The following is a 12,626-nucleotide window of genomic DNA, read 5'->3' as shown; positions in this document are numbered from 1 at the left end:
GCTCCTCCCACCACACCCCAGCCCCCCTGGCCACACCCCAGCCCCACCAGCCACACCCCAGCTCCGCCCTGGGCCCCACATACGACAGACAGGGTAGAGCTTAGGCCTCGGGTCAGAGAGACTCCCACCTGGACTCCTGCTCTGCCGCCTACGAGTGTCCTGACCTTGGGAAGCCAAGTGCCTCCTGAGCCTGTTTCCACGTCTGTCAAGGGGAGGCCACTACCTACAAGGTGAGGCCTGAGGGGCACGGGGTTCAGGAGGAACCTCCCTCAGCGCTGGTGAGGTCAGCGCCCCACCTGCCCAGGCCCTGCATTGAGGCTGCCTCAGGATCCAGGTCTCAGGGCGGCTCCTGTCCCTTCACTGGGACTCTGAGTGGCCGGCTGCCCCTCTGCAGACAGCAGGTCTCAGCGACCCCCGAGAGGACCCCGAAGGTCGCGGTTCACGAGTGAGTACCCGCCACGCAGTGTCGGGGGAGGGCCCGGGCCCCCTGCCGCAGCCTCTGCTCAGCTCAGCCTGGGGACCAGATGGTGCTGAGCACACACCTGTGGCGGTCCCAGGACCCCATGACAACCTGCGGCAGCCCCTGGGGCATCTACACTTTACAGGTACAGAACGCAGGCTGTGAAAGGGAACACCCCTCCAGGTCACACACAGCCAGCTCCGAACCCCGCCCCCCGCATGGGCTCCTGCACCCACCACCTCACCCTGCCTTTCTGCCTTGTTCCAGTGAGGGTTTTCTCCCAGGTGTGCGATGGCCGATGGCCAACCACCTCTCATCGAGTCAACCCAGTAACGCCACCGTGGGCACAGCTGCAAACACGGTCCCTTTTCCGTGCGCATCAGGGCACCGTTCATACACAGTGGCTCATGGACACCCCCAGATCTAGGAGGTAGGCCCCAGTCATCATCAATAATAGCCAATAACCAATGTCAGTCATCTCTCAGAGGTCTGAACCACACCCTCCGAGCAGCCCAGGCCTGAGAACCAGCAGTTCAGTAGGGCCCCTGGCAGCTCTAAGCAGGGGCTGCTTGTGGGCGCAGCAGCCCAGGCCATGGACCGCCTGCCCGACAGGGTCCCTTCCCTGCCCCCTCGGAGCCCGGCCCGCACCTGCCCAGGTGGGCGATCAGTAAAGGCCGAGGTGCTGGGAGGGGAGACCAACTGCCTGAAGCCCACAGCTGGTCAGGGCCCAGGCAGGTCTCGAATTCAAGCCTTTTGACTGCTCTCTAGAGACCGGCCCTCCCAGGCAGGCGGGGAGAAGGCACGACGTGGAGAACGGAAATCACTTCCCAGGAGGGTCAGAGCATCTCTGAGGCCGATCCACCCCTCTTATCCCGAGGGAACAAGAGGGTGACCTCACGGATTCTGGAGGCAAAACTGACGAGCGGCCGGGAGTGGGTGGAGCACAGGATGGACTGGAGACACTGAGAGTGGAGTCGGTGGATCCCTTTTACTACCGACCTCCCGCTTCCTGAGACAGGGGCTCGGAATTCGAAGGGGAGGAAAGACTGTGGTGAGGACACAACCCAGGACAGCGCCCGAGGGAACCAGGAGAGCCGGCATCTGCCTTGTGCTGCGTCCTACCCGCGGCCACAGTGCCTGCACAGGTGGCCTTTGGCGCCTGTCACCAGCCGTTTCTTTGGGGGACTCACCTGCCCACGATGAGCTTAATGGTGTTTGTGCAGACGCCGTTCAGAGCGAGAGCCAAGGACACGGCTACAGGACAAAACCAAGAGGCAGAAAAGTCACCGGCTGGTCTCAAAGTCATCACCCACATCACAAAACACTGTTTCATCTATGGCCATAGGAAGACGAGCCAACAGCTTTAAAAACAGGACATTTGGGTGGCGAGTAAAATGTGATTAGGACAGGACTTTGGAGAGCAACTCAAAAAGTCCCGGGTCCTGAGCTGGAGACCGATCTCCTCCTCGACTGATGCTCAGCATCGCAGGGGAGCCGTCTGTCACGGGCAGATGTAAGGCTGCTCCGGCAGTTTCTTTTGCTGGAAGCGAGAAACATGAACTTCTCATTTCCTTCTGCAACCTCCTAAGTTACAGTTCTCATGAGAATGTCCTTCTGCAAAGGAAGACACTCCCATTTGGTAATTCTCCTTTTTATTTTATTAAACTTATTGGGGTGACGTTGGTTAATATGGTCATAGAGGTTTCGGGTACGGACTGCTGGGTCATGTGGCAGCTCTGTTCAGGTTTTTGAGGGACTCCGTACTGTTGGCAGAGGGGCTGCACATCCCCCTTCCCACCAGCAGTGGACGGGCCAGGGTTCCCTGTTCTCCACAGCCTCGCTATTACCTGTCTTGTTCTAACAGGTGTGAGGTGGTTTCTCGTTGTAGTTTTGATGTACATTCCCCCGACTGCTAGTGAGGTTGGACATCTCTTCATACATCGACAGGCTATTTGTATGTCTTCTTGGGAGAGGTGTCTGCTCAGGGCCTATGGCCATTTTTTAAAATCGTTATTTTGAAAGTAGTACAAATGTTCCCTTTATTCCCCTTCACTCTGCCAGCCTGCTCCCACCCCGCCCCCTCCCAGGCCTTCACCACCCCGTTGTCTGCACCCCCAGGGTTATGCGTCTATGCACACAAGTTCTTCGTTGACCCACTCGATGGCTGTTCTTTTCTTGGGTTGTCTGACTGGTGGTGTTCTTTGAGCTCTTTATATACTTTGGATATTAAACCTTTGTTGGGGCTCCGGTTTGCAAATACCATCTCCCATTTGGCTGCTGCCTCTTGTTTTGTTGTCGGTTCCATTTGCTGTGCAGAAGCGTTTCTGTTTGATAGTGGCAACTACCTCCTGTCGACCTATCACCTGCCAACAGCTGCCCATCTGCTATCCAGCAGGCACTGTGTCTGACGTGAGGAGTCCCACGACCTGGTGGATTCTGAGAAAGTTGGCCTAAAGCACCTGGAATTCTGGAATACTTCGTCTAAAATACACAGCAGGGGGCTCTCCCAGCTCTGAAGGACTTTGATGCGTGAGGGACAGGCCATCTGAGGATGCGCGTGACGGAGTCAGGGAGCTGCCCCGTGTTCACTGCGACCTCACACGTGGCGAGTCTGTGTGCGGAAGCTCGGATGCCGTGCACACGGAGAGCCCTCGGGCACCCGTCCCCTTGCTTTGCTGAACGATGACGCACAGGAGCTGCCCTTCCCTCTGGCAAATCCGAAGGACTCAACAGGAGCCAAGATCCGTGTGGGGACATTTTCGGGAAAGAGCAGTTCATGGTCATCAGGGAACGAGCCTGTTGTCCTACGAGCAGAGAGCTTGGAGTGGCCAGGGGCACCGCGGGCACAGGGACGAGCTGGAGAAAGCCACTGGCCTTTTAAAAATGTTTGTGTTGGGCTGGGGTGACATTGGTCAATAAAATTATAAAGGTTTCAGGTGCACATCTGTGTGCCGCACGGAGTGTTCACCACCCACAGTCTAGTCCAGCCGTGGGCAAACTACGGCCCGCAGGCCGGATCCGGCCCGTTTGAAATGAATAAATGCTTTTGTTCCGGCCTCTGGTCCAGTTTAAGAACCCATTGTGGCCCTCGAGTCAGAAAGTTTGCCCACCCCTGGTCTAGTCTCTTCCCATCACCATTTACTCCCCGTTTGCCTCTTCTACCCCCACCTTCCCTCTGGTACTCACTGCACTGCTGTGTCTACCAGTTTTATTTATTTTTTGCTCAAACCCGTCACCTTTTTCACCCAACCCCTCCCCTCTGACAGCTGTCAGGCTGCTCTTGGTATCTATGCACCTGTTCATTAGATCCCACGTGAGTGAGACTCTATGGTGCTTGTCTTTCTCTGATTGACTGACTTCATCTCCCATAATGCTCTCCAGGTGCATCCTTTTTTACAGCTGAGGAATCTATCACCTCACACCTGTCAGGATGGCACCATCAATAAATCAACCAACATTAAGCGTTGGCAACGATGTGGAGAAAAGGGAACCCTCGTGTCCTATTGGTGGGGCTGCAGGCTGGTGCAGCCAGTGTGGAAAACAGTACGGATTTCTCTCAAAAAATTAGAAATGAAACAGGAGCCCTGGCCGATTTGGCTCAGGGGGTAGAGCATCAGCCCGGGGACTGAAGGGTCTCGTGTTCGATTCCGGCCAAGGGCACTCACCTCTCGGCTGCAGGCTCGATCCCCGGCCCTGGCCAGGGTGCATGTAGGAGGCAACCAATCGATGTGTCTCTCACACCGATGTCTCTCTCTGTGTTTCTCCCTCTCCCTTCCATTTTCTCTAAAAAAATCAATGGAAAAATATCCTCGGGTGAAGACTAACAAAGCCCAAAAATTAAAGAAAAAAAAGAAAAAGAAACAGCACGACCCAGTGATCCCACTTCTGGGAATATATCCAAAGAAACGCAAACACCCCTTGGAAAGAATGTGTGCACCCCATGCTCACCGCCGCGTTAGTTACAACAGCCGAGACCTGGAAGCAGCCCACGTGCCACCAGCGGGTGAGCGGACGAGCAGCTGTGGTGCCCGTGCACATGGAGACCTACCTGCCGGTAACAAGTCGTGGGAGCAGAGAGAATGGAGCAGCCGGTTCCAATGGACTCCTTTGTCAGAGGAAGGTTTACCACGCGAGTGTGAGGGGGGGACTGCGTATCTCAAAGGCGGGGGAGGGTGGCCACAGATGGCTCAGACGTGTGGTCCTACCACTTAGACACCACGCCTGCGAGGGGGGCGCAGAAATGGAAACCGAGAGGGGGAAGCTCAGGGAAACCCTCTGATTGCATCCGCGTGCACAGACCCTCCTCCCGAAACGCTGGCCTCCCTGCCCTCTCACAAGCTCGGGGCCTGCTGGAAGGTCTTCTGGCAGAGAAGGGATCCCTGGGCTGTCTTCATGCCGCTTGTCCCGGAGCCATGACCACGGACAGGCTGTGAGGACACCCGGACATGACTGGGTCTCCCCCACACCCTGGTCCGCGGGCGCCCTGCTGTTCTCCAGCCTCTCTGACTTCCCACCTGGTCCTGGCCTGGCCTCTCGCACAGACAAAGTCTCCGGAAGAAGCATCACCAGCTGAGCTGCCGGTGCCTCGGGGAACTTCAAGGGAGGTGTCAATCGGAACCCCACACATCCGACCTCCGCACCCCTGGGCTCGCCCTGCACAGAGCAGGTCTTTGAAAGACCCAAGTAGCCGCGCTGGAAGCTGTGCAGGTCACGTCCCGACGGCCGGCAGCTTCACTTCTGACCCAAAAGCCCGAAGGAGAGAAGAGGGGGGATCTGGGGGTGACAATATCGAGGGCGGACGGCATCTCCTCATGAAAGCGATGGTGAGCTACTTGCTGCCAGAACCACAGCCTGACTCCTCACTCTGGAAGTGACCGGACCGGTGATTATTTCCATCTGAACAGCACCCCGAGGGCATCAGCATGGGCCTCTCACCACAGACACCAGAGAGAAGACAGCCGAGTTCAGAGGCAGGAAATGAGTGACCTGATCCGAGAGCTTCCTGACTAATGACAACCCTGGTTTGAGGGGTCTGGTGTGAGGCTGGTCGACAGCACCCCACCGCACTGCGGGCTCGAGAGGTCAGCCAGCAACCAGACTGTCTGCTGAAAAAATTCCAAGCCACGTGGTGTGAGCTGGCCGGCAAGAGGCCTGAACAGAGGGCACTTGCTGACTAATGAGAGTCCCAGAGGCTCCGAGGCCCCTGGTCACTTTGTTGCTGCTGGGGAGTTAGCTCTCCTTCCAGACGGGGTTCTCGTCACACGGACAGTGCTCTCTGCCTGTGTCCCCTGAAGCCTGAAGCTGTGTGGGCCCAGCCTCACTCCTCTGGCCCAGCAGTGATGCACAGAGGTGGCCACTGGACATGCAGGGAAGGGGAGCGCACAGCGTCCAGTCTGCGGAAGGTGCCCGAGGAAAGGGGCTTGGGCACAAAGCCCCTCCCTGGAAAGTCCTGGATTCCAGACAGTGGGAGGCTGCACCTAGTCTCTGTCCTCGCTTTTTAAACATGTTTTTATTGATGTCAGAGAGGAAGGGAGAGGGAGAGGGAGGGACATCCATGATGAGAGAGAATCATGGACCAGCTGCCTCCCGCACGCCCCCCACTGGGGATCAAGCTCACAACCTGGGCCTGGGCCCCGACCGGGAATGGAACTGTGTCTTCCTGATTCGTAGGTCGACGCTCAAGCACTGAGCCACGCCGGCCGGGCCTGTCCTCGCTTTTGAAAGCTCCTCCCTCCTCCCCGTTCCTAAGGCTTCCGAAAAGCAGGGGCTTTTTAAAATGTGAGGCTCGCCATCATTTCTCCAGGGCAGGCTCTCATTTGTTAGGTCAGCAGGACCCCGATACCTCCCCCTTCTCTGTTGATGTGTAGGAGGCGGCTCTGGGGTGTGATTTCGAAATGCGGCCCCAGGAAGACTCGCCAAGAGTGAAAAAGCCTGGAGAAAGCCACGTGGGCTCCTTGCTGCCGTCACCACAGCCAGACCTCAAGAGCCGCCGGCAAATTATCATGAGGTCCTTCCCCACAGTCACAGGTCTTGGGGTCTCAGACCAGAGGGGAGATGAAGAAACAGTGAGGGCAAGGGGTGGGGATGCAGACGGGTCCGCCACTGTGGCAGACAGTCTGGAGTTTCCTCAAAATTAAACGTGGAACTGCCGTCTGACCCAGCGATCCCCCTTCTGGGACGATATCCTGGAATCTGAAACCCCATCAGAACGAACATGTGCGCCCCATGCTCATCGCAGCACCATTTTCAAGGGCTGAGATCTAGAAACAGCCGAGTGCCCGTCAGCAGACGCGTGGGTAAGGGCTGTGGGACAGTCACACCATGGAATGCTATGCAGCTGCGAAGAGGAGGATCCCTTACCCTTGGGGGCAGCCTGCAGGGACCTGGGGAGCATGGTGCTGAGTGAAATAAGCCAGTGAGAGAGAGACAAGTGTCCCAGGATCTCACTCACATGTGGAATCTAATGAACAACATAAACTGACGAACAAAAGTAGATCCAGAGACAAAGAAGCATGGAATAGACGGACCAATCTCACGGGAAGGCAGGGGTGGGTGGGGGGCATGAAAAGAGATTAACTAAAGAAGTTATGTGCATCTATGCCTAACCCACAGACACAGACAATAGTGTGGTGAAGGCCTGGGAAGGGAGGGGGAGTGGGGTGGGGTAGAAGGGATCAATGGGGGTGGGGGGAGAATCTGCAATACTTTCAAGAATAAAGGTAATTTTTTAAAGTGAGGGGAAGGGATTTCCAGGTCAATTGAGAAGACCCCCAACAGGACATCCTGGGACCCCAGTGCTACCCATCCTGACCCAGCCCCGGCCACTCAGGCCACGTGTGGGAGGGGCTCCGGTGCCCTGGCTGGAAAAGCCGACCTCTCCACCACCAGCCTCGGAAACCAGGCCGTGTCACCACCAAACCCGAAACCACAGATGAGCAGCCCGGGACCTCGCCTGGCCTAGGTGAGGAAGGGGGAGGCATCCACAGGCTGGCCGGAGATCACGACTTCCGTGGCCAGGCCTGAGAAACCATGGAGCCAGGGACTCTGGGGGTGTGGATGTGGTGATTTCTGAGCTGCCTGTAACATGGGTCTATTCGCCACAATGTGAGCTGGACAGGCAGTGGTGACAAAGTTTCAGGCTCATTTTCTTTCGCCACCAAGAGCTGCTCTGCCCTGAGCCCAGGCAACCGGTCTTGAGGGAGGCGGACGCTACTGTTCAGCACAACGGACAGCAAACACGGACTGAGGGGAGGCGCTGCTGCTTCCACCTGTGCCCTGGACCTTCCCGGGCTCACAACACTTAGTCTTGCTCCTCCCAAGCTTGACTTGACCGAGAGAAAGTTAACTGGGAGCAACTGAGGTTTTCTTAAACCCAGTGATCTAATTCAGTCTGACCCACCCCTAAACCAGAACCGTGGATACTCTACCTAGGAAGGCTTCCTTAATTTCAGTCTTGTCTGTTCGCCGGATAATTTTCACCACACAGATCACAGCCAGGGGCGTGAGGAAAGAAATGGCCTGGAAGGGAGAACAGACAGTCCCTGTGAGGACAGTGCTGGGCCATCGGAGGCTGATGGGTCATCAGGGCCAGTGGCTGATCGACCATCAGGGCCAGTCACTGATCGACCATCAGGGCCAGTGGCTGATCGACCATCAGGGCCAGTCACTGATCGACCATCAGGGCCAGTGGCTGATCGACCATCAGGGCCAGTGGCTGCATCGGGCTCCCTAGTGGATGATCTGACTGAACTGACGCCGCCTGAGGAGGAGGCTCTGCGTCTACACTGCAGACTCCAGACGCCTGAGCTGAGGGCTAATTGTCACTGATGTGTAATTGCCGGAGCCGTGTTTAAAGTGGCGGCTTTTCAAACAGAAAGGACGAGTCTGTAATTGTGACAACTCGTCTTTGCCAGGAAGCCCCTCACGTCCTCCCTGCAGCAGGTGGAGGAGTCCCCTCTAACCCCAGCTCTCCGGCCACACGAGAGCCCATGGGGCTTGCTCAGCGTCCATCATTCATTCCCCTCTTGTTCTGCTGAACACTCATCTCCGCACGGCAGAGACCGGCCCGTGAGCAGGAACGTTTTCTCTTCCTTCCCTGTCCTGCCCGGACCCACAGCACAGACGTCGGGAGCACTTCCATGAGCCAGGAGGTGGGATTCGGGTGCAAACAACTCCCTGCAGAACCCGCTGTGAGGAGGAGGTCTGCCCAGGCGTGGAGTCCCTTCCCCTCACCACGGTCGGGCCCCTTTGGCCCCTTGGAACTCCGTGATGAGGCTGAGGACACAGCTGGTGGGAGCGGTCAGGCTCTGAGGGCAGGTGGTCTGCCTCCCCCACCTGGTCTACAATGAGGAAGAGGCGCTTCCTAACAGGACAAAGCATGGCCAGAAGGTACGTTTGTCAGGACAGAATTCATCCATACGAACAGGCTCTGCCACCTCCTCCAACCAGAGCTCAGAACATGGTGTGTGTGTGTGTGGGGGGGCAGGGGGCAGTTGGGGATGTCTGCGGAGACCGTCCCTGAGCCTGAGAACCCCTCTCTGCTCACTGTTCCTTTCTGACCACGAGTGGGAGCAAGAGCCCTCTTACCGGCTGTGGCCTTGAATGACTTGGCTGTTTACCCCTCAAATAAGGTCTTGCCCACTGCAGGGCACTCAGGAGAAGGGCCCAGGTCTGCGGCAGCTGTGGGAAGAGACTCAGAGGGAAGCTGAGCGGCAGAGCCTGCCCTGGGGCCACTCGAGAGGGACAGGAGGACACTCACTCCTGGGGCATCTGGACGTCTGGGACGTCCCACCAGGCCCGAGCTCTCAAGCTTGTCTCTGCCGGACCCTCCAGCAGGCGCCCAGGTCAGGCTGGACTCGTCTCCACGGCTCTGATGCTGGTGACAGACCACTCAGACCACTGGGCATTTAAACAGCGGTGACTACCCTCCTGCAAAGGCCTGTCTGTGGTTCCCGGTCTTCGGACATAAGAATTAGAGGCAAAGAAATGTGGGCTTGGGGGTGTGGAGCCAGTTTGCTCTGCAGGCTCAAGACCAACCATCCCACACAGAATAAGTAAATAAACAAGCAAACAGCGGTGACTGAGGGCTCGCTCACTAAGTCCAAAGTTAGAGTCAAGGTCAAGATGTCCTTGGCTCCTTGTTCCTCTCACATTAGGCACCGCAGCACAGGCCTCTACTCCCCACCAGAGACAGCAAACGGCTCTGCCATGACCCACAGTCGCACCTTAAACATGAGAGCAGCACACAACTGAAGAAAGCCTTGCAGGACAATCCAGATGACGACCCAGCTAGACAGAAACAAGACCCAGAAAAACACCAGCTGGGAAGGCTCTCCCCAAGAGGCTCAGAATCTGAGCAGGAGTTTGCCCAAGGATTGGGAGGCGAGGGCACACCCGGAAGGCGGGGGCACACCCGGGAGACCCACTGCTCAGGCTCCTGGCTCAATGGCCACGGGGCGTCTCAGCACTGCCCCCTGCCTCAGTTCTCCTGCTCTGCACCCAGAAATCTGTAGCATTTGTATCTAGACTTTGAAACAATCCATTGCTCACGTAAGCCCAGGACACAGCCACACGTCTCTCACATTACCCCACACGAACACTCATCTCTAAACTATGCTTCACAGCACATGAAACTTGAAGACTGGGGGGGGGGGCATGATAAAGAGAAGCTCCCCCATGAAAGACACACAGTAAACTACTCAGACACCAGCTCCGTTATTTCTAGGATTCGTAGATTTGACTTAGAGCCAAAATGGAGAAGTCTCATTTTAATGCTCAAGTGTTAGGTAGCGATCCCCTCACAACCACCCTAATTTTTACTTCCTCTGAGATTGATGAAAACCCAGCTTATTTTCCAGCAGAAAAGCAAGGACTAAAAAGCGATGAAAGTAAGACTTGAATGTCACTAGTCATCGCTAATGAACAGGAGTTCCTCCATAAAATCGGGATTTCTTTCAAAATGCAACGTTTCTCGCATGCTCTAGGAAAGCTTTGGAACCGGGGATTCCGTCCCCAGAGGCACCAGGCTGGCAAAGAAGAGTACCTTCCTACTGAGGCCGCCACCCAGTCCCGTCATGGCTGCATGACTGGGGGCTCATCTCCCTACAGCACGGCCGGGCACCAGCCAGGAGCCCTGACCCAGTCCCAGCCCAAGGGCAGCCTCGCTGAGGGGGCTCGGGGCTGGCCGCTCAGATGGGGTTCCTGGCCCTGCCACTCACTCGCTGGAATGCAGTTCTGCATCTGCAACCGTGGAAATAAGGACCCTCCTTCCATGGGGTGTGGGTGGGACGCACTGAGACCATCTTCCCGCAGTTACCAAGGGCCTGCAGGAGGGAGTCTCAGAGGGTGCGGCTGCCGTGGGGCAGGCGACGTACACACATCCCAGCAAATCCCCCGCGATGTGGGTGCTGGCCCACTTATTCCAGAAGCCGAGGCCCAGGCACTACTACCCAGGGGTGGAGTCACACTGGCCGCCTCCCTGGTGGCGGACAGCTGACCAACTGAAACCAGAGGCGAAGACCTCAGCTTCTCTTCGAAGCAGGTGGAGCTGCAGTTTCTGGCCGATTTCACTGTGAATATTGGGGACAGCTCAGCGCAGCTCAGGCCGGCAGGCCCCTCCTCCCAGCGCCCACCACCACTCCTTCTCACATGAGCCGGCAGCGCCCGCCACGATTTGGTTCTGAACTTGAACCTGATGGACTGCTCACCGTCTCCAGGAGGAGAAACTCACTTGGGAGACAGGCCGGGCTGGCGGGAGACCCGGTACTTACAAACATGAGGCGGGTGGGGATGTTGTCCGACTGCACCAGGGGGTTCTTGTACAGCCAGATCTCCTCCGGCTGGATGACCCTCTGGAACGGGTCCAGAAACTCAGTGAAACTGAAACAGCAAAGAAAGATGCGTGAGGGCCGAGCGCTCGGCTGCTGTCTTACTTCTGGGAGGGGGCGTGTCTCCCCCACCCCTGGGAGGACCAGCCCAGCCTCCACCCCCTCAGAGAGCACCAGCCCTCACCCCACCCCCAGGGAGGACCGCCCAACCCTCACACCCCAGGGGACCAGCCCTCCTCACACCCCAGGGGAGGACAGCCCACCCCTCACCCCCCAGGGGAGGACAGCCCCCCCCTCCCCCCCCAGGGGAGGACCAGCCCACCCCTCACACCCCAGGGGAGGACAGTCCACACCTCACACCCCAAGGGAGGACCAGCCTACCCCTCACACCCCAGGGGAGGACAGCCCACCCCTCACACCCCAGGGGAGGACCAGCCCACCCCTCACACCCCAGGGGAGGACAGTCCACACCTCACACCCCAGGGAAGGACAGCCCACCCCTCACACCCCAGGGGAGGACCAGCTCTCCTCCTACCCCCAGAAAGGACCAGCCCCACCCTTCACACCCCAGGGGAGGACCAGCCCACACCTCACACCCCAGGGGAGGACAGTCCACACCTCACACCCCAGGGAAGGACAGCCCACCCCTCACACCCCAGGGGAGGACCAGCTCTCCTCCTACCCCCAGAAGAGGACCAGCCCACCCTTCACACCCCAGGGGAGGACCAGCTCTCCTCCTACCCCCAGAAGAGGACCAGCCCACCCTTCACACCCCAGGGGAGGACCAGCCCACACCTCACACCCCAGGGGAGGAGTGTCCACACCTCACACCCCAAGGGAGGACCAGCCTACCCCTCACACCCCAGGGGAGGACAGCCCACCCCTCACACCCCAGGGGAGGACCAGCCCACCCTTCACACCCCAGGGGAGGACCAGCTCTCCTCCTACCCCCAGGAGAGGACCAGCCCACAGACAAGAGGAAGGATGACGCTGCCCTGGTTGGTGGCTCTCAGCCCCAACCAACTGGGGAAAGACGGAAAGAATGTCAGGGTTGGTGGCATCTTCCCTCGCCACCTGCCAGCTGGACTGATTCTGGGCATGAGAACAGCTGTGAGCGTTACATGCAAAGACCCTACGCCCCTGGGATTCGAAAGTGAGTGGGTCCAGCTCTGCCTGAAGCCGAGCAGGTGCTCAAAGGAGCTTCTGGAGAATGAGAGGCCCCTGCTAATTCCAGAGAGAACACGCGTTCCCTGAGGTCCCCTCTGACAAAGGGTCGTCATCGCACTTCTCGCGGCTGCAGAGGAGAGTTATGGAAATGCATTAAACCTTGAGGGGTCACC

The 12,626-nt window shown here is 57.8% G+C and overlaps 1 protein-coding gene across 3 annotated transcripts in view; it reads right to left on the bottom strand.

The window, feature by feature from the left end:
* The window catches only part of PLPP4 (phospholipid phosphatase 4), a 37,313-nt gene that overhangs the window by 9,705 nt on the left and 14,982 nt on the right, over positions 1 to 12,626 (bottom strand). For 2 of the 3 annotated variants that reach the window (XM_015560174.1, XM_015560173.1), the window contains exons 2-3: positions 11,230 to 11,338; positions 1,651 to 1,714 (exon numbers count right to left, since the gene is read on the bottom strand). In XM_015560174.1, coding sequence (XP_015415660.1) covers positions 1,691 to 1,714; positions 11,230 to 11,338 — 133 coding nt within the window. In that variant the 3' untranslated portion in view covers positions 1,651 to 1,690. The remainder of the gene's footprint in view (positions 1 to 1,650; positions 1,715 to 11,229; positions 11,339 to 12,626) is intronic. The other variant, XM_015560175.1, reaches the window with a different exon arrangement.

Source organism: Myotis davidii, unplaced genomic scaffold, assembly GCF_000327345.1.
Source record: "Myotis davidii unplaced genomic scaffold, ASM32734v1 scaffold1055, whole genome shotgun sequence".
In the NCBI taxonomy this organism is placed as follows: domain Eukaryota; kingdom Metazoa; phylum Chordata; class Mammalia; order Chiroptera; family Vespertilionidae; genus Myotis; species Myotis davidii.
This window is presented reverse-complemented; position numbering and strand designations above follow the sequence as displayed.